At 52.7% G+C, this 21,099-nt stretch overlaps 1 protein-coding gene across 10 annotated transcripts in view; it reads left to right on the top strand.

The window, feature by feature from the left end:
• The first annotated feature begins 8,941 nt into the window (after window positions 1-8,941).
• Window positions 8,942-21,099, top strand: part of AGO2 (argonaute RISC catalytic component 2) — a 108,989-nt gene continuing 96,831 nt past the window's right edge. For 4 of the 10 annotated variants that reach the window (XM_060116158.1, XM_060116159.1, XM_060116153.1 and 1 more), the window contains exons 1-2: window positions 9,040-9,100; window positions 16,002-16,541. In XM_060116158.1, coding sequence (XP_059972141.1) covers window positions 16,499-16,541 — 43 coding nt within the window. In that variant the 5' untranslated portion in view covers window positions 9,040-9,100; window positions 16,002-16,498. Of the gene's footprint in view, window positions 9,101-15,605; window positions 15,651-16,001; window positions 16,542-21,099 lie in introns of those variants that run through there. The other 6 variants (XM_060116160.1, XM_060116156.1, XM_060116155.1 and 3 more) reach the window with 6 other exon arrangements.

Below are 21,099 nucleotides of genomic sequence, written 5' to 3'. Positions count from 1 at the left end.
TAACGTGCTTTGAAAAGAGAGGCGAGTAGACGAGCAGGCCGAGGGGAGCCGGCTGTGGCAGGTAGGCCAGGGGCCTCGCAGGGAGCTGGATGCTCCAAGGCGCTGAAGAGGTAATATCCACGGTCATGGGGAAGGGTTGGCAGGTGATGGTGAGGGACTTACATAAAATATTAGGGGAACTGCCTGGTGGTCTGGTGGTTAGGACTTGGTGCTTTCACTGCCACAGCCCGGGTTCGATCCCTGGTTGGGGAACTAAGATCCCGCGAGCCGTGCCGTGTGGCCAAAAAAAACATAAGAAGAAAAAAGATAAGGACTCCTTTTTTATCGACATAATCAAAACACGATTATCATAGCTTTAAAAATTTAATAATTATTCCTTAATATCATCAAATATCCAGTCAGAATTCAAATTTTCCTAATAGTCTCATGATCTTTTTCTAGTTTTTAAAAAATAAATTCCAAATAAGGGGCACGCTTATGGTGTCTTCTGATGAAAAGGAGTTCTTAATTTAATGAAGTTCAATTTTTCATCATTTTTCTTCATGGTAGTGTTCTTTTGCCTTATTTAAGAAATCTTTCCCTACCTCAAGGTCATGAAAACAGTCTCCTATATTTTCTTTTTTGTCTTTTTTTTTTTTTTTGGCTGTGTTGGGTCTTCGTTGCTGCGCACAGGCTTTCTCTAGTTGTGGCGAGTGGGGGGCTACTCTTCGTTGCAGTGTGCAAGCTTCTCATTGTGGTGGCTTCTCGTTGTGGAGCATGGGCCCTAGGCACATGGGCTCAGTAGTTGTGGCACGTGGGCTCAATAGTTGTGGCTCGCGGCTCTAGAGCCCTAGACTCAGTAGTTGTGGCGCAGGGGCTTAGTTGCTCTGCGGCATGTGGGACGTCCCCTGAATTGGCAGGCGGATTTTTAATCACTGCACCACCAGGAAAGCCCTCCTGTATTGTCTTATAAAGTTGTTATTGTTTTACCTTTCACGTTTAGTCTAGAATCCCCCTGGAATTGAGTTTTGATGCATTTTTCCCATATGGATACCTAATTGTCCCAGCAGTGCTTAGGAGAAAGCCCATCCTTTCCCCACTGCTCTGAGGGACTTCTTCATAAGTCAGGTGCCTGCATATGTGGGGTCACTTTCTGGCCTCTCTCTTCTCTTCCATTGGTCTCTGTCTACTGACAGGCAATGCCATTCTGTCTTAATTACTATGGCTTCATAGTAAGTCCTGATCTGGCAGAGCAAGCTGTGCCACCTGGTTCTTCTTCTCAAGAGTGTCTTAGCTATTTTGTCCTTTGTATTTCCATACAAATTGTAAAGTAAGCTTGTCAAATCCCATCCCCCGCAACCACCCCACAAAAACAAACAAACGTATTGGGATTGCACTGAATCTACAGATCAATTTGGGGACAAGTGACATCTTTACACTAGTGAGTTCAGGAACATGCTCTCTTCCTCCATTTATTTAGGTCTTATTAAACTTCTCGGTAATGCCTTACAGATTTTTGTTTTATAGATTTCTGATGTGTTTTGCACATCTTTTATTACATGAATTCTTAGATTTTTGATGTTTTACTCTTTACATTTAATTTTTAATTGTCACTAGTATATAGAATTATGGTTAATTAAAAATATTGACCTTGTAGACAAAAACCTTGCTAAATGATAGTTCATCGGTAAATTATTTCAAAGCAACATCATGCTAGATGATAAAAATGACAGTAGAAAGGAATCATTGTGGAGAGTTAAAAATGAATACTTGTTTACACTTTATATGCTTTATTCCTTTCATAAATAGTATAATGTTTACTTAATGGTTTCTCCCTATATGAAAAATAGCCTTTATTTGTTTTGACTCCAGGAAATGCTACAAGTTGCATACACCACATCCACATTCACCCCCAAGAACTTTGAGGAACATATATTTGGATGAGTTTGTAACTCTTGACCTTACAGCATAAACAAGTTCTTTGTGGCGTTGGCACGTGCTTGGTGGGGGTGGGATGGTCCTCACCCTGTGCTCCAGAAACCTGGGCCATCCCCAGGCTGGAAACAGGGGAGGCAAGGCCACCCACACCTTGCAGGTGGGACCCCAGTTCCTTCAAGGAGGAAACGGATCTTGAGTTAAGTTTAAGGGTCATCGAGTAAGTGTGCCAGCCTGAAAGGTGGAGATCAGTGCCTGTGTGGAAAATGCAGCAGTTTGAGGAGAAACAGTTAATAAAACCGAAAAGGACTTATCCTTGTCTGGAAAAGCAGAAGGTGTAGCCAGTATTCAGACGAGCTCACAGAGGAAGGAATGTGACGTGCAGGCCCCGCTACCCCATCCCGCGAGGGGCCAGGCCATCGGGCCGGTAGAGGATGGTGGTGGCAGATCTGAAAGACGTGGCTGTCACCATGTCACCACAACACCACGTGGTCACCTCCATGGCCTTTCTGACGGCTCACCTCCAGGCTCTGTGGGGCGGATGGAGCTGGGGGCTGGGGGTGCACAGGGGTCTGGACGCCTCCCGTCACTGCCAACACTCTCTCCTCTGGTTGGATGATGAGGATGTCTTTTGGATGCTTCTGTTGCCCCCTAATAAAGGCAGCGGTCGTGAGAATACAGTCTGCACAGGATACTAACACCGCGTATGTGGTGTTAGGATGCTATGTGTAAAGGCACGTGCCAAATGTCACCTGAGTCACCGAGCAACTCAGCTGCTAACTTAGTTCTTCCAGGAGAACACGGCATCCCCGGGGTGTTTCAGCTCTTCTTTTCAGATTACCAACAGTTCGCTTTTGATGGGTAATCCCGTGAGATATCCAAAGTGTACATTTAATATTTCAATGACAGATGAAGGAAACAAACAAACAAACAGGTGGCACTTTCCCAGTGCACATCTGTTCCTGATATTTTTTTCTGACGGTCCCTGATGGTGGCGATGGAACTGTCTACTGGAGCACTGGCGGTGGAGGGGGGTGGGATTCACAGAGAACATGGGAAGTACAGGGGTCGCTGGTTGAGCTACAGCCCTCGTGCGTGAACCTGAGGGCGACCACACAGGCGAGTCTCCTCACTCACATAGCTTCAGAGGTAAGTGACCTTGGTTGGGAGGTTGGATTGTGTTGTAACTCCCTGGAAAGCAGTTTTGAACGTCCTAGGAACTGTTTTTTAGAGTTTTAAGCCTGGGACCTGACTTCTCCAGGCAGTAAAAAGACATTTCTTGCAAGGTGCATTGGCATTAATCTAATAATTCTGTCCTAGGGTGTGTGTGTCTGTTTGGGGGGTGTGGTTCTGGCACACGAGAGTGTTTTGGTTTTTTTTTTTTGAAGTATTATTAACCTGTTTGTTTTGAGATAATTGTAGATTCACACGCAGTTAAGTAAGAAATAAAATGGAGGGGTCCCAGGTACCCTTTATCCAGTCTCCCCAGTGGCAATATCTTGGAAAACTACCATCCAATACCACAACCAGGATATTAACATTGATAAGGTCGGGACTTCCCTGGTGGCGCAGTGGTTAAGAATCCGCCTGCCGATGCAGGGGACACGGGTTCGATCCCTGATCTGGGAAGATCCCACATGCCACAGAGCGACTAAGCCCGTGTGCCACAAATACCGAGCCTGCGCTCTAGAGCCCGTGAGCCACAACTACTGAGCCCACGTCCTGCAACTACTGAAGCCCGCGCGCCTAGAGCCCGTGCTCTGCAACAAGAGAAGCCACTGCAGTGAGAAGCCCACGCACCGCAACGAAGAGTAGCCCCTGCTTGCCGCAACTAGAGAAAGCCCGTGCACAGCAACGAAGACCCAATGCAGCCCAAAATCAATCAATCAATCAATCAATAAAAATTGAAAAAACACCCCAACAACATTGATAAGGTCAAGATACAGAACTTTTCTACCACCAGGAGGGTCCTTCATGGCATCTTTTCATAGCCCACCGTCTAACCTCCCATCCACCCCCTTTCAGCCTCTGGCAACCACTAATCTGTTCTTCATTTTTATTACTTTGTCATTTCAGGGGTGGTATATAAATGCAATCATACAATATGTAACCTTTTGGAAATGGCTTCTCTCTCTGCATAATTCTTGAGATTCATCCAAGTGGTTGTGTATTTCAATAGTTTGCTCCTTTTTACTGCTGAGAAGTATTCCATGGTGTGGACCAACCACAGTTGGTTTATCCATTCACCCACTGAAGGACATTTGGGTTGTTTCCAGTTTGGGGTTATACAAATAAAGCTGCTATAAATATTCATGTACAGATTTATGTGTAAACACGTGTCGTCACTTCTCTGGGAGAAATGCCCAGGAGTACGATTGCTGGGTCATGTGGTAGCTATATGTTTGGTGTTTTGAGAAACTGCCAAACTGTTTTCCCTAAAGGCTGTACCATTGGACGTTCCCACCAGCAAAGCAAGAGTGATCTAGTTTCTCCACATTCTTCTTAGCTTTGTTGCTGTCACTATTTTTTATTTGAGCCATTCTTACAGGTGTGTGTTGTTATCTTATTGTGCTTTGAATTTGCGTTTCTCTAATGATCGGTGATGTTGGGCATCTTTTCATGTGCCTGTTTGCCATCGGCCTCTTCTCTATAGTGAAACGTCTCTCCGTGTCTATTGCCCATGTTCTGAACAGATTTTTTGCTCTTTTACAGTTGAATTTTAAGAGTTCTTTCTATATTCTAGATACTAGTCCTTTGTCAGATATGCGGTATGCAATATTTTCTCCTACTCTAAAGCTTGTCTTTTTATGCTTTTAACGGAAGCTTTCACAGAGCAAAAGCTTTAATTTTGATGAAGTCCAGGGTATCCACTTTTATTTTTATGGATTGTCCCTTAGAACTGTTTGCCTAGTGGCCCTAGAACCCAGAGATTTTCTCCTATTATTATTATTATTATTTTTTTTTTTGCGGTACGCAGGCCTCTCGCTGTCGTGGCCTCTCCCGTTGCGGAGCACAGGCTCCGGACACGCAGGCTCAGCGGCCATGGCTCACGGGCCCAGCTGCTCCATGGCATGTGGGATCTTCCCGGACCGGGGCACGAACCCGTGTCCCCTGCATTGGCAGGCGGACTCTCAACCACTGCGCCACCAGGGAAGCCCATCTCCTATTATTTTTATAGCTTTATGTTTCCATTTAAATCCTTCATCCATTTTGAGTTCATTTTTCAGTGTCAGTGGCATATTGGCCATTCTTTCCTTATTATACGGAGGAAGGAACACACCCTAGAGTAAACGGTGTCTCCTGGACATACAGTAGGTGCCCCCTCCCCTGCACTTCCCTGTTCCAGTGGATGACAGCCTCTGTGCACAGTCGTGTCAACGCCTCCAGGGCGGTGCAAGGAGGTGGCCCTGGTTGCTTGCATATTCAGGATTCCCCACTTAGCCCCTGTTGGGTGCACAAACGACAAAGTGATTTATTTATTCAAACTAAGTGGTTTGCATTTAATGTTGGGTTCAGTGTGAAGAAATTGCTTAGGAGTGTCGTTTGTTCCTGATATGAGAGAACGTATCAGGAACATATGGGCTTTTGTCCACTCACAACCATGCTCTTGAGTTTTTAATTCAGGAAAACAGCCAATATTTTTATTCAGAGAATCTTAGAAGCTTAGAGCTGGAAGGCATCACAGAAGCGCTCTACCACAATGTTTCCCAGAGTGTGCTCCACGGAACCTGGAGATACCCTGTGATAAAAGGGTTCTGTGGTCAAGCGGGCTGGGACACATCCAGTCTGTTCCCCTCCTTCCTCTTTGTAGAATCACAACTCTTTTTTTCTTAATTTAATTTTTTGGCTGCCCACGCAGGGATGGAACCTGTGGCCCCTGCAGTGGAAGCACGGAGTCCTAACCACTGGACCGCCAGGGAAGTCACTAGAATCATAACTGTTAATACTGTGTTAAAGGTTCTGAGAAGGTCTGTAACCAAAAAATCTGTTTAGTGTTGTTTAACTCAATGCTTCCCAGCTTATTTGACCTCCTAACCCCTCGTTTATCACATGCAGAACATGTTTTTGGAAACTGTTTAATTTCAGTGACCACATTTTAGTCTTGAAGAGACAAAGGGCCCCCAACATTGAGTGCTTTGTGGGCCCAATGACCACAGCCGCGGGCTGTGTGTTTTCCCGAGTGTCCTTTGCCTTTCCTGCAGGGTTACTGCTCTGGATCCGGTGCGCCCGACATGCAAACCTGTGGGGTCCCTGGCTGTGCTTACAGCCCTGCGGGCTTAGCAGAGCAGAGGGACCTGTATGGGATCCAAATACAGAGCAATGAATTGTATCCGAGAGAAAGACTGGGCCCCAGAAGACCCAGGAGTCCTCCCCATGTGGTCAACACCCAAGTGTTGGATGAAGGCCTGGAGAAGCAGAGCAGTGAAGGGCTGGAGAAGGTTCTAGAGGCATTTCCCGGAGAACTGAGCCGACTGGATTAAGTGGGTTAAGTGAACTCACTCCTTGGGGAAGAGGCACAGGGCAGAGGGGCCTGGGCTTTTCTTCGGTGGATGGGGAATGTTGGCAGTGCTTGGGACATCGGTGAAAGAACGGGTTGGGAGGAGGGGAGAGGAGACGTAAGTGGCTTGAAGTGGAGGGCCTGGAGCTCGTGGGGGACAAGGCGGGGCGCGCAGAAAGGGGGCGGGATTCCTCGACACTAGTGGTGGAGGGTGATGCCTGGGAGACGCGGGCGAAGGAGGATCCCTGGTGAGGGAGGGCGGGGCTTAGGCTAGAGCTGTCCCTGCAGAGAAGCGACGCAAGGAAGCGCTGGGTAGACAGTATCTGGCCGGACTTGCAAAGGAGCCCTTGCAACAAAGTTACCCAACGCGAGCATCAAAGAAGCAGAAGTCGAGCTGAAGGGAGGCGGCAATTAGAGCGCCTTCGGGGCGCTTTCTGAGGCTCGAGATTACAGGAGCACACAGCAGAGCCGTGAGGCCTCCGAGTGATTCAGTGATTTGGGGCGGAAAATAGTGCGGTGGCTGTGTGAGGGAGGGGGCCAGGCGGACGCAGAGCAGCCCTCGGGCGTGGAGGGTCCTAAATAGGAGAGGGATAACATTTATGATTATGATTTTAAAATGTCTTTATGGTGAAATATAGCAAAGGTACAGAAAAGTATATTTTTTAAAAATGTGCAGCTTAGGAGACTTGCAGAAGGAACAGCTCTGTCATGGGAAGGAGGCTCGTGCCCCCAAAGCCCAGGCCTCCCCGTGGTCACAGCACCCCTATACCCAGCAGTACCCACCCACCATTCTGACTGTTAGGTAGCCACCTTTTCTTCTCTTCAGCTTTTTACTACTAAATGATGCCTCCCTAAACAATGTAGTTCAGTTTTGCCTGTTTTAGAAATTTTATACATGGACTCATGCAGTATGGCTTCTAGCTTCTTTCACTCAGCCTTGTAGAGATTCATCCACGTTGTTGTACTTTGATGACGGGTGTTCATTTTCATCGCTAGATTCCACTTTATGAGTATATGTGGCTCTCACCACCTATTCTAAGACTGATGGACATCTGGGTGGTACCCAGCCCCACCCTGGTGTGCCTTCTTACCCGGACTTCCTGGGTTCCTAAACACACATTACGGCTGAGTAGCTGCCGAGGGTCAAGTGCGGATTTGTGTTCCCACAGCATGAGTGTAAGGTGGAGAGGTGGTCCAGGCCTCGGTGAGGGTGGAGGTGGTGGGCAGAGGATTGGAGAGGGATGGATGGGCGTCTCTGAGGCTGATGCCATGAGACCGACTCCTGTTCATATCAGTGACTTGGTGAAGATCGAAGTCCTTTTAAGCTTCTCTCTGGAGGACAGGCTGGTTCTCCTGCATTTATTTGAGAATGTCCTTGAGGACTGCAGAGACTAGAAATAAACCTATTGGATGCTTGCAAACAAGACTCCCGTTCATCTTCCTACCATCCTAAACCAGAGGAACACAGAGTTACTGGCAACCAGTGTGCAGATAATACCTGCTTATAGGATGAAGGAATGAGCAGGCAAATATGTTTAAAAGACAATGAGCAATTTTGGATTGTATTTCACCTTCTGGTTGCTAATCGCCCACCAATTAGGGGAGAAAGGAGTTGGCCTCTGGCTGGCCTCCCTGGAAAGGGCTCCAGAAAGCAGTTGGATCCCAGGGGACTTGATCCATGGAGGAGGATTTGGGCTGGAGGGAGACGTTTCCGCACAAGTGGGGCAAATACCGAGAGGCACGGAGGAGCATGAGGGGGTTGGATAAGGGCCCCACGTAACGAAACCGGGGAGGCCCCGAGGGCTGGAATGGGGCGTGTTATTTTGATCTGATCACTGACGGCAGCTAAAATTGACCAAAAACTAAAGTTCTTTAGATGGATTATCTGGGTTCTCGGCCGGGAGGTGGCGGTGTGGTAGTGAGCGAGGACCGGGGCGCGTTCAAGTTCAAGCTCCGGGTCGGGAGGAACCTTCGCGACATTCCTGTTTCGTTAATAACTTAAAAAAGCCTGGCGGAGATGCCGGGGCGTCAGGACGCGACACCACCACGTCAACACGGTGCCCAAGTTCACCCGGTCCGGCGGGGGCTAAGGGTGGGGAAGGGTCCAGCCCGCGAGCAGCCAGAACGGGCTCCCCGCGCGCGCCGGAGGCGGCGGGGAAACAAGGGGTGTGTTTTCTTTTCTTTCTTCCCGGCCTCCGGTGGCAGCGCCGCGCGGCCCGCTCCGCCCAGTCGGAGGAGACGTCGCTCTTCTGAGTGGCTGCGAGGGCCGCCCCCAGGCCCCCCCGGCCCCGCGCCCGCACCCGCGCCCCGGATCCCCTGCCCGCCCCCACCCCTCTCCGCCGCTGCCGCCGCTGCCGCCGCCGCCGCCGCCGCCGCCGCCGCGCGGACCCGCCCCGCCTCCCCTCCCCCGGCCCCTCCCTCCTCCCCCGCCCTCCTCCCGGCCGCCCTCCCCCTCCCCCTCCCGCTCTCCCTCGCCCCTCCCCCGCCCGCCCGCCCGCCCGCCGCCTCCGCCTCCGCCCGCCGCCCCGGCCGCGTCGGGTAAACCTGTTTGGCGGCCGCGCCGGGGCGGATCGTGCGGCCGGCGGCTCCCTCGCGGCTCGCGGCGTCGGGGCCCGTGGCGCGCGCGCGGCCGCCCCTCGGCCCCGGAGCCCCTCGGCGGCACCACCATGTACTCGGGAGCCGGCCCCGGTGAGTCCTCGCGCTCGGGGCGCCGGCCCGGCCGCTCGCGCGCTCCTCCCCGCGGCGCCGGCGGCGGTTGGCGGGCTGGGCGCGAGCGCGGCGCGGGCAGCGGGCGGGCGCCGGGGGACCGGGGCTGGCGGGCCGGGAGGCCGGGGGTCGGGGCCGCCGGCCGTTTCCTCGGCCCCGCGGCGGACACGCAGCCCTGGCCTCCTCGGGCCCGAGTCGTCGGGGCGCCCCGCGCGGCCTGGGCCCTCCCCGCGCTGCGTTCCCGCCACGGTCCGGCGGGCTGGGGCCGGGCCGGAGCGGGGACTGGGCCGGGCGGCCCGCGTGTAGGCCCGAGGCCCGGGCGCCCGCCTGGCCCGGCCTCCTGCGCCAGGCGCCTGGGCCCTTGCGCCGCGCGGGGCTGGCGGGGCTGGCGGGGCCAGCGGGGCTGGCGGGGCCGGGGGCCGAGGCCCGGGCCGGGCTCTAAGCGCCCGAGGGCGTTGAGGCCCGGGCCGGGGGCGCCGAGCTCGGGGCGCGGGCGGCACGGGGAGGAGCGCGGCTGCTCGGCGCAGACCGAGCCGCGGCGAGCCTGGAGCGCTCTCAGTTTCGTTTTTCTTTTTGCCAGTACTTCTGCGGCCCCTTCTCTGAAGGAGAGTCTGGAAATGCTGAATTTTGGCCAATTCGTGCTGGTAGTTAGGGTCGTAGACTGAGAGGGATAGGAAGCGGCACCCTAAAACCCTAAAACTGCGTGCGTCTCATTTTCATTCCAGACACGCCGGCTCCTTATTCAGGTACTAATTTGCCTTTTGCAATTTACTAGAGGAAGGTAAGGAGACGGGCTGATTTCCTTAGCATCCCTTCTTACTAGTCAGCCTCTCTTTCTTTAGAAAAGTTCTAAAAAACTTAAAGCAGTAACACATTTTTTGGATGCACAGTAGAGGGGCGATTAACTTGCTGGGCCAAGAAAATGGTTAAGTGTTGTTAAGCTTTCTCCCTTTCCCGCCAGGCACGTGGCTCCTAAATTTCCCGCTGGCCCTGCCACTTGGACAGGGCATTTCCCGTCCCCTTTGTCCACCACGTTCCAGCGGGCTGCAGGCCCTGCCGGCTCGGCATAGTGTTGCCTTCTCCCAGGGGCCCTAAGCCCTCCCCGGCCTCCTGCTGATGGGGCCCTGGCCCGACGTGTTCCGGGCTCTCCTGATCCATTTGGGTCCCTTGACGTTTTCCCCCACTGCTGTGTGTGTTCACTAACAGTTCTCTGCCTCGTGAATACTTTTTTTTTGATGTCACTTAGTTAGAAAGGTTCTCCAAGGCTGAGCCTGACCCAACTTTTAAATCCTTATGGGCCCTCAGCAGTTTGATAGAGGAATGGTTTTAGGCGTAATGGTTTTAACCGTAATCTGGAAGGTGACTCAGCCCCGGCGGGGAAGGGCCGGGGGGGCTCTGTAGTCACGGTCCTGGGAGCAGACTTGGCTCCGTGAAGCCCCGGATGGGTAGCGCCCACCCGTGACATGGCAGGGTCGGCCTTCACCTCCGTGAGTGAGAATCTCCCCGCTGATCCCTGTAGAGGAGCCCAGCAAGTGTTGGCCGCTACACTGTACATTTTTTTCACATTTTCAGTTTAAAAGTTGAAGGCCCAGAAAAAGCGAAGAACCTTGAGGAAGGTCAAACCTTTGTGTTGTGTCTGACGTTAGCTGATCCATTGGACAGCTCGCTAAGTTGGTGGTGGTCATTTTGAAGATGGACAGCAGAGGCTCAGAGAGGTTAAGAGCCTTGCGAAGGTCATGTGGCCGGCGAGCATTAGGACGATCTGTCTGATCCCCGTTGACTCTCCATACATTCTCCTTAGAGAAGTGGCTCTCAGTCCTTTGGACCTTGACCCCCAATAAGAAACACCTGTTACATGTAGACTGGGCCCATGTCCTCGCGTGTTCGGGTGTAATTGAAACTCGAGCTTCAGGAAGCACAGCTCACCCATGCTGCGTGCTCTGCACTGGGATATTTTCTGGTCTATTTCATTTTCAAAAAAGCTTTAGTGCTCTGGGCTTCCAGGCTCATTTCAGGTCCTTAACGGCTCTTGGAAAAATCATGCTCTGATGTGGGCCTCTGCATTGTGGCCTGGTGGGGAGAGGGCCCCTTGTTCTCGGCTCACAGATAAAGCTGCCCTGAAATCGGACAGCTTTGGTTGAAAAAATCAATGGGTCTGTAGGATAGTTCTTAGCCAATGGCAGGATGGGAATGAAACCAAATTTCAGGCTATGCACGCGTGCTGTAATTATAAGGCTGTGGTGCTGTTTAATTTTATTCTACACACTAAGGCTTTTAATTTTTAAGAGGAATTTTTGGAATAGAGTCTCTTCAATGAAACTCTTTTTAATGTATTTCCTAATTTAGAATAATAAAAAGACATTTGATCTGGATTGTAGAAAAATTACAAATATTTTTGCTACTTCCCATTTTAATACAATTATTAAGTGACTTACTAAGTAAATTAATATAAAAATAGAGTCCACAGTAAGCCTGCGTTATGCCCGTTACAAATGCTATTACATATGTGAATTGGTATCTGGACTCTAAAGTTAAGTATGTTACTATTTCTTAGTTAGTTTTTTTTTTTTTTTTAACTGTTCCAAAGAGTTAGTGGTTTAGAATGGGTGGACTCCCCAGTGACCCTGAACCTTCATAGATGATCAATCAATTTTTTTTTTAACCACTTAAAGACCTTAAATGGAGTCTCAGTGTTGCATGCTCCAAGGGGGTTGTTTCTGTGGGTTTCACACGCTCAGACTCCTGTGGGTTCCATTCCTCACAGCTTTGCTACAAAGTAACTTCAGCGACATCTAAGGATTACCACTCTGAGAACGACCAACTTTCACTGTGGTTTCTAGTGTCATTTAACTCCTCCTGCACCCCGCTTCTTCTCCCTGAGTTATCTCAGTGAAGATATGACCTGTCTTCCAATAACAGTGCACTGTTGCCAAATAGCAGCCGGCCCTTTGCCCGGGTGAAGCTGCGTCAGGCTGGAGGGCGTGGCTGGGTAGTCTGCTGCCCTCTTGTTTTGTGAACGCTCAGAATGTATCACTTGACTTTTAAAATAGTTTCTGTTGTGAATTAAAGTACACATGAGTAGAGTGACTGGTATAATACGGCTCCCATTTCTCCATCACCAGCTTCAACAACTATCAAGATTTTCCACATTTGCTTCAAATCTGCCCCTTTCTCCTTCTTTTTTGCGGAAATACTCTTGAGTGAGTTCCACATCTGTCGTTTCACCCTGAATGCTTAAGTACCGTGTCTGAAGGATGGGGACGTTTAAAACTCAATGCCATTATCACACTTAACAGTCCATAATCAATTTTTCTCATTATCGCAGAAGTGTGTTTACTTTCCGGTTGTTTTTGGATCCTGAATTTTATTAAAAGTTCACACATGGATTTGGTTTTATGCCTTTGAGGCTCTTTAATCTCACTCCACAGCTAGCCCTCCCCCCCCCCCACGTTGACTTGTGAAGACAATGAGGTCCTTAAGATCTCTTCTTCAGGGGATGTATATCTTTCCCCCCAGTTTTCTTTAATTGTTCAGGGTCCCTGTGTTTCTTTGGGGAAGGCTGATGAGATCCAGTTGCTCGTAAGTTTAATTCAGACGCACTTATCTTCAGCGATGTTTTGGGACAGGTCGCTTTGCATCTTTAATTTTCAGCGCAGTGGACTCCACTTTTTACGTGGAGCTGTGTCAGCAGAAGGACCACAGTGTGACGTGGAGAACGTGCCTGGTGCTTGTGCCTCTCGTGCAGCTTCTCTCCTCATCCGGCGCGGTGGACCCCTCCTTCCCCAGTGTGTGGGAGGGAGACGGCTCTCAGCGCCCTCTGTCCTGTTTGCTCCCAGTCATTTCTCTTGACTTTGCGGCCTCACCCCCAGCTTAGCCTCCTCGGCCGGCCGCCTCTGCCGATGGCCCACCGCCAGCGCCCTCGCCTCCCGGGCCCGGGTTTGGTGCTGGGGTTACAGGCCTGTCCTTTTTCACTCTAGGCAGTGAAAAGGTCATTAAGTATTTACTATTCTAATTTTTTGTCTGCATTTTTTCCCTCAAAATTTAAAACCCTGAAATGTCCTCTCTCTTTGTGACCAGGCAGCTGTGCCCTCCTAATTTATCTTTGGACAGAGCTGTACCCTTGGCGACACTACAGTTTATCCTCCAAACTGGGAACTTGTGCAAGTGAAATGGGGCACTCTTAATTACTTCCCTGGGACGACAGGTGTGCACGGACGGTGGCCAATCAGGGTGGACGTCTCCCTAACAGCGTTCCCTAAATCTTAGCCTCGTAGACAGGCTCAAAAACAAAGGGCTTCAGCATTGCTGACTTGTCCGACGCTTCAGTGCTTCCCACTTACTACTAAAATCCTCCTACAACCTGAAGGTCACAGGCGCGGTCCTAGAGAGCTGCTGCTTTGTGCCACAGGGGTGCGCTGCATACCCCCCCCCCACCCCGTGGTTAACTGCAGGTGGGGGAGACGGCCCTGCTTGCTGAGAACTTGAAACCCCACCTTTCTCGCCTTTCTCTCACTTTCCTCAAGGTCATGGCTCCAGCAGTGGACAGGCAGGGAGCCTGGTCATGGGCTCCAGCCCTGTCCCCATCCTGGGCCTCAGGTTCCTTGTCTGGGCCCGGCTGCCTTAGGTTTCCACGTCTTCGTCCTGTGGTGCATTTGTTCCTCTGTGGACCTCTCATGTGGCTGGATGGAGCTGAGGAAGGAGCTGGTGGGCCCTGGGAACAGAGGGTGTGAAGGCCCAGTGGCCGGTGGGCAGGTGGTAGGGGAGGTGGCACGTCCCACCAGGAAAGGCGCCATCTGCTTTGGTGGCGTGCGGAGTGTCATGTGATCGCATGGGTCCTAGGAAGGTAATTCCAGCAGCCCTGCAGGTGGAAGAGGCGGCCTTGGCAGAGCAGCATGGGGGCAGGTGTGACCGAAGAGGTGGGCCGTCAGGGCCTAAGACAGTGGGCCCTGTCTGGGTGGGATGGCCGTGGGCAGAGGGGTGGGTGCCCTGTGAGTATAAGCAGCCAGCGGCCGGCACTCTGGCCCTGGCCTAGCTTTGCATCTCGTTATCTGCACTTACCAGGTAGACTCCACTTAGCAGCGGCATCCGCTAGTATCTGGGCTCCAAACCACGCCTCACCAGCTCCGTGACTTTGGCGGTTGTGTATCTTTTCTAAGCCTCGGCTTTCGCACTTCGGAGATGGCGGGGGCGGGGGACAGCACCAACCTCAGGGTTGCTGTGAGCGTGACGTCAGCTGTGCTGGACCTTCGTCTCGGCGAGGGTGGGGGCGGGTCCGCACAGTGGTCTGGTCCCGCCTCCTCATGGGGAGAACCAGGGGCCTGCCCAGAGCGAGAGCCCACGAGCGGGGAGTGGGGAGCTGGCCGCGTCCTCGCCTTCCTGACCCCACTTGCTGAATGTTTGAACACGAAGCTGCCGTCACATCTAGCTTTGTTACCGCAGAAGGAGCAGCAGGCTCCGGGCAGGGCAATCGTGCGTGGCATGTGGACGTGTGGAGTTGGAGGTTCTGGAAGGCTGAGGCGTGCGCTGGGGGTGGAGGACAGGGTCTTGGGCTCAGGGGGATGTGGGTTCACGGGGCTGCCCACAGCCGGTGCTCAGTGAGTGGGAGCTGGGGCCCTGGGGGAATGGAGCCTGGAGCCACCCCCGCAGCTGGTCGCAGAATCACCTGAAGGCTTTTCCCCATCTCTGCCCCTGAAGACCCAGGAAATTACATTTTGCAAATGTCCCAGGTGCTTGCTTTTTAGGAGGAGCTTGAGACCCATTGGTGTTGGGAGAGAGGGCGGGGAGAGGAAGCAGAAAGGAGCCTAGTGCGGCCCCAGGGAGCAGCTCATGCCGGAAACACACCTTGGAGGGCAGCCCCTGAGAGTGGGGTCGCCGGTGGAGGGGGAGGGGTTCTAGGTGGGAGCGTGGGTGTTCTGAAGAGGCGCTTGCGATGCACTGTAAGAAGTTAGCTTTAGTTTACCTGTGGTTCCCTTTCTGAGAGAGCTTAAAGGTCTGACTGAATGAAGGCCACTCCTTTTTCAGTGGCTGTAGTTACGGTTCCACGTTGCTTTGAATACAGCTCGTCCACAGCTTCACTTAGAATTGGGTCAGAAGGGGACTTCTGAAGGTGATTCCTGGGGACTTCGGTGAATTCTCAGTGAAAATTGTTCTGCATCCATCTTTAAGAACCCACAGCACCAAACGAACAGAGCTGTAGCCGGGCTGAAGCCAGCCAGCTCGTCACCTGAGGCTGTCTCGTTGCAGCTGAAGCCCATCTTGACGCTCCCTACTGCCCCCGGGCAGTCCCTCGAGGGGCACTGTGTTTGTGGTTTTCCACGTTATTTCTGGGTGTCTCAGCTCCGAGCTGTAGTACTTAGAGAGTTGCACATAAAAGGTCAAAATGCCGAGGTTCGTAGGTCTGAGTCATTTGAGATGTTTCATCAGCTTTGACTCCAAGTTAAATAATACAGCCATTGAGAGTAGATTCTTACAGCGCCCCATGGATGCTGGTGGAGGAGCTTGAGCCTGGCGGGCCTGTTCCCGTGGCCCAGGGGTAGGTGGGCGCGCTTTGTGCCGTTCGTTTGTGAGCCCGGAGAGTGGGAGGCCCCTGCACTGGGCACTTGCTCGCCAGCTTCTCAGCCCCTGCTTTAACCGAGCTCACGCGAGACGCGACCGTGGCAGGGTGTCGGGCGTGACGGGGCTGCCCTGTAGCCGGGGCTGCTCTGAGTCTCAGAGACCGTGGCCGAGGCTCCTGTCCCGGCGGCACTTGTGTTCTCAGAGTCCTTGCCGCCACTCTTGTGGGGCAAGGCCCCGTCCGTGTGGCGGGCTGAGCAGAACGAGAGAAAACCGAGGACTTCTCCTGGCCTTACGGGTAGCAGGAGGTGGCATTGTTTGTTTTTTGTAGGAACAAAGGAACTAACAGAGAAGTACAAGTGAGAAGTGGAGAGAAGGCAGAGGAAGATGGAGAGCGATAAAAGGCTAACACTGGACACAAACGGGGGCGGCAGAGAGCCTGGAGCCCCGGGAGCTGTAGGTGTCGCCGTGACGCGCCCGCAGACCTCCTCTCACTGTGGGGCAGACCCAGGGCACGGGCTCCGGGTCAGGCCGGCCTCGCTTGAATCCTGACTGTGTGGCTGGGCATTCGCTCGGCCTCTCTGAGCCTCAGGCGCCTCCTCGTACAGGGAATGAACACCCGACGGTGCAGGTGCTCTGACCAGATGACAGAACGCGGCAGGCTGCTGTCGCTTCCCTCTGCGCGTGGCCCCGGGCGGGGCTGCTGGTCGCCAGTGTCCCTCCCTCGGTCACTTTATCCTCGCTGTTTCCTCCGCACACAGTGGCTTCTCTCCTTGACCCTCCTGGCTGACCTCTGGGTCTTCACTTTGTAAGCCGTGAGGGATACGAATGCATTTCACAGACCACATCCCTGATAAATACCATTTACCAGGTGCGTTGTATCCACAGCTGCCTTGTACGGCTCAGTACCAGGGAAGTGAAAGGTCGGCCTTGATGCTCAGAGCTCACGTTCCTGGCAGAGTCGGTCAGCACAGACCCAGCTGTGCTGTGCGGCGGGGACCCGCCTTGCGTGGTCACGTGGTGGCAGTGATGCCGGGGCAGCACCAGATTCTGTCTCCAGATGGTGAGCTGTCACAGCTGGGTGGACCAGAAGACAGTGTTCTACCTGTGATTCTACGTGGTGGCTGGGGGCGGGGGACATCGCTGGGGACCTTTGGTTTCCGCTGTGTGCTGCTGTTTTAGCAAGTGTGCGGTTTGTTCAGTGTGAACACGCGTGCCTCACTACAAGAGCATCATGTTAGACTTGGAGGGCGTCTCAGTGCCAAGACTGGTAATCACAACTTAACCTTGAGCTGGAGGCATGGATGGCTTTGGGGGATGAACAGTCAGAGCACATGTGAGGGGAGATGGAGAATCGAAACAAGTCGCGTACAAGTCACGTGGTTGTAAAGTGCGCCTGGGGCACCTGTGATGGAGAAGGCAGGTGAGCAGGATCGGGGCCCTGCTGCATGGTGGTCAGTGCAGGCGCATTGAGAAGGCACCTTGGAGCAACTTGGGCCAGAAGAAGAGGGGGGAGGGAGGTCATGCTGAGCTTGGAGCCTTTGGCGGGACTTTGAGCCCAGGAGGGGCTGGGCAGAGGAGGGCATCAGCCGGCAGAGTTTTTACAGTGATCTCTGTGGACGTGTGGAGGCAGGGAGCCGGCCTGGAGGAGGTTAGCGTGGAGGGCTGAGCCCGGGTCGGCTGGAGAGCGTGGGCGGAGGGAATAGCCTGTGTCCTGCCCCCGCGGGTCCCCACAGACAGCCGTGTTTCATCAGGAGCCCCAGGCACAGTCCTGCCCCTCGCGCTTATCTTTCTTTATGTTTGGCCGCACTGAGGGGCATGAGGAATCTTTTCCCCGACCAGGGATCGAACCTGCGCCCCTGCAGTGGAAGCGCGGAGTCTTAACTGCTGGACCGCCAGGGCAGTCCCTGCAGCTTGTCTTTTTTTTTTTTTTTTTTTTTTTTTTTTTTTTAATATTGACTTACTTATTTTGGCTGCGTCAGGTCTTAGTCGAGGCACACGGGATCTTCAGCACGCGGGATCTTTAGTTGCGACATGCGAGCTCTTAGTTGCGGCGTTCATGCGGGATCTAGTTCCCCGACCAGGGATGGAACCTGGGCCCCCTGCGTTGGGAGCTTGGGGTCTTACCCACTGGACCGCCAGGGAAGTTCCCCCTGCTCCTTGTCTTGATGCAGACCCCAGTCATCTCATTTAATTTACAGTATGTCTGAGGATATCTCTGTGATATAAGGATGTCTGTCTTTTCCTCCCCCTCCCCCCTCACATAACCCCTAGTTACCAGTGTCCTGGACCACACAGTTAGTCCAGATCTGCTCAGTTTCTCACATGTCATGGATTGTTAACAGCTCATTGGATCGGGATCCAGATAAGGCCCACATTGTGATTGGCTGATGTGTCTTAAAATAAGAGCTTTATTGAGATGTAACTCACGTACCACACAATTCACCATTTAAAGTGTAAAACTCCGCGTGCTTTAGTACCTTCACAGACTTCTGCAACCATCCCCACAACCTAATTTTGGACATTTTTGTTCCCTCCCCCCAAAGAAGGGCTGTACCCGTTAGCTGTGACTCCTCATCCCTACCCCCCACCACCAGACCTAAACAACCACTCTTTTTTTTTTTTTTAGCATCTTTACTGGAGTATAATTGCTTTACAAAGTTGTGTTAGTTTCTGCTTCATAACAAAGTGAATCAGCCGTATGCATACACATGTCCCCATCTCCCCTCCCTGTTGCGTCTCCCTCCCACCCTCCCTATCCCACCCCTCTAGGTGGTCACAGAGCACCGAGCTGGTCTCCCCTAAACAGCCACTCTCTGAACCTCTAGTTTTTGCCGCCTTCTTTCCCACTGCTGTTGGTGGGTTGAAGAAGCTGGCTTGTGTGTGCTGTTTCCCCACCAACTAGATTTCGCTGATTGCATCTTCTTGGTGTAATTCAGCGTGTTTGTTTGCCTCTCCTGTGTGGATTTCTTGCAAATTAGTGGTCAGACCCAAAGGCTTGATCTGATGCAGGTTCTACTTTTTTGGGTTTTGTTGCTTTTTTTTTGGTGTGAATACTAGTTGCTGTTGATCGTTAATCATTAGGTTCCATTAATTCATTAGGGTTTGTACAACGCTGATGCTCTAGAGTATCCACAACAAAAACTTCCCCTGGGCAACTGTTTGGGTTTGGATCTGTCTTGAAGGCAGAGGAATGTCAGTGAACAGCCTGAAGGTAGGACAGCCTGTTGAGAAGAGAGGCTGGTCCAGGTAGGCAGGCACTGAGTGTGATGTCGGGGGTTTGGAGGTGATGCTGTGGGTACCCGGAAGGTGAGCTGAGGGTGGGACTTTTTTCTGTTCTGCAGGTAACGGGGACCCTCTGAGTATTTGGCAGGTGTGTGACAGGCTGGGGTGGTCTGGCCGGTGACAGGAGTCTTCACCTATGTTTGGTGGGGATGTGGTAAGGTTCCCTGTTGGTGGCAGGTCAGTGCTGAGGGGAGGAGAGTGGAGAGAGCTGGGAGGCCTGTGTCGGGGCGGGAGGTGAAAACCGCTCCCCGCAGCTGACCTGCTGGCGTCAGCGAGGCGACCCCGGGTAGGGAAGGAGCTGCAGGGGTAAGCTTTCTTTTGTAGATATGCTAAATTTCAGGCGATCCTAAGAAATCCGGGAGAAAAAACCCCATGGCATTCACTTTGCATCTTTATAGCACCCAGTGCATTTTGCCTGGTGGGGGCCTGTTTCCTTCATTCTGTTGTAAACTCCATTTGCTCGCCGCCCAGGACCATCCTGGTTATGTTTTGTCTTTCCAGTGTCTACCGTAGTGTTTTCTTTTTACTCGATAAATCCTTATTACGTTCAATTCTTTATTGTTTAAAAGCTAAATCAATTGAGTTGAAACTTGTGTGCACGTCTGAAAAGCCCTGCCCCCAGCCTGGCGTGGCGCCTCTTCTCGCTTGGCCCTCCCTTACCCCTGGCGCCCTGTGGTTCTTCTCTCCAGCTCTGCCTGGAGTCCAGGGTGCTGACTGTCGGGCAGTGTGGAGGGAAGTGGACCAGGGGGCCACTTGCCAACTGACCTGCTTAGATGGGTAGTGGATGTCCGTGGGAGGGTAACCGCGTGACCTCTCAACAGGCAGGCAGTGGGGTCTGCCGCAGCACCCTGCAGCCGCTCCACCGCCCTCCTGTGAGTGCCTCGGCCCTCGGTGTTGGGAGGTTCCGCGCGGGCAACCCCGAGCCGCACTGCTGCTCTGGCTGTTAGAGGCCGACTGCCTCCCTCTTGGCTTCCTTAGATCTTGTCCAAAGCTGTGCCCTCAGGAGACAGGCCTGGAAGGAGGCACCCAGCTAGAAGCTGCATGGGCACGTGGAGGCGGGGAGCCTGAGAGAGCACCTGCGCCTGTTAGTAGCCAGTGTCTTCACCTGTAAAGTGGGGATGAGTGCCTCCCTTCCTGTGAGGATAAAGCACATTAATGCATGCAAGTGCACGGGGCAGGGCTGGGCAGGTGTGGTGCTGGGATGGGACTCGGGACCAAGCTGAGAGTTGTGGTTTCACCAGGTGCTGGGGTCCTGTGATGAAGGGCTGCTGAGCCACTTTCTCTCGATGGGATTCTAGGGGTGAGTTAAGGGAAAAATGCATGTCTTGGGTGAAAATTCTCTGAAAAATAAATGCTGTGGGCTTCCCTGGTGGTGCAGTGGTTAGACTCCGCCTGCCAGTGCAGGGGACATGGGTTCGATCCCTGGTCTGAGAAGATCCCACATGCCGCAGGGCAACTAAGCCCATGCGCCACAACTACTGAGCCCTCATGCCACAACTACCGAAGCCCACGCGCCCAGAGCTCACGCTCCATAACAAGAGAAGCCACCACAATGAGAAGCCCGCGCACCGCAACGAAGAGTAGACCCAGCTCGCCGCAGCTAGAGAAAGCCCAGGCACAGCAACAAAGATCCAGCGCAGCCAAAAATAAATAAATAAAATAAATACATTTAAATAAATAAATGCTGTGACGTAAGTAGAAAAGATGGTGAGAAATTTGGTTATAAAACTGTAGGAACTCTGGGTGGCAATTTTTTTTCTTTTGTCTTTAGAAGAGAAACAAAGAACTAGGTTGACTTTTTTTTTTTTTTTTTTTTTTTTTTTTTTTTTTTTTGCGGTATGCGGGCCTCTCACTGTTGTGGCCTCCCCCGTTGCGGAGCACAGGCTCCGGACGCGCAGGCTCCGGACGCGCAGGCTCAGCGGCCATGGCTCACGGGCCCAGCCGCTCCGCGGCATATGGGATCCTCCCAGACCGGGGCACGAACCCGTATCCCCTGCATCGGCAGGCGGACTCTCAACCACTTGCGCCACCAGGGAGGCCCTAGGTTGACTTTTTGAGGGATTTGAATCTCATTCCACCAGGGAAGCGTCTCACCTGAGGTGGTGGGAGTCCTGGGTGTCTGGAGCATTGTGTTGAGAAAGAGG

Source organism: Mesoplodon densirostris, chromosome 13 (genome assembly GCF_025265405.1).
Source record: "Mesoplodon densirostris isolate mMesDen1 chromosome 13, mMesDen1 primary haplotype, whole genome shotgun sequence".
Classification (NCBI taxonomy): domain Eukaryota; kingdom Metazoa; phylum Chordata; class Mammalia; order Artiodactyla; family Ziphiidae; genus Mesoplodon; species Mesoplodon densirostris.
Note: the sequence above shows the minus strand (reverse complement) of the source record. Positions and strands in the feature narration are given on the sequence as shown.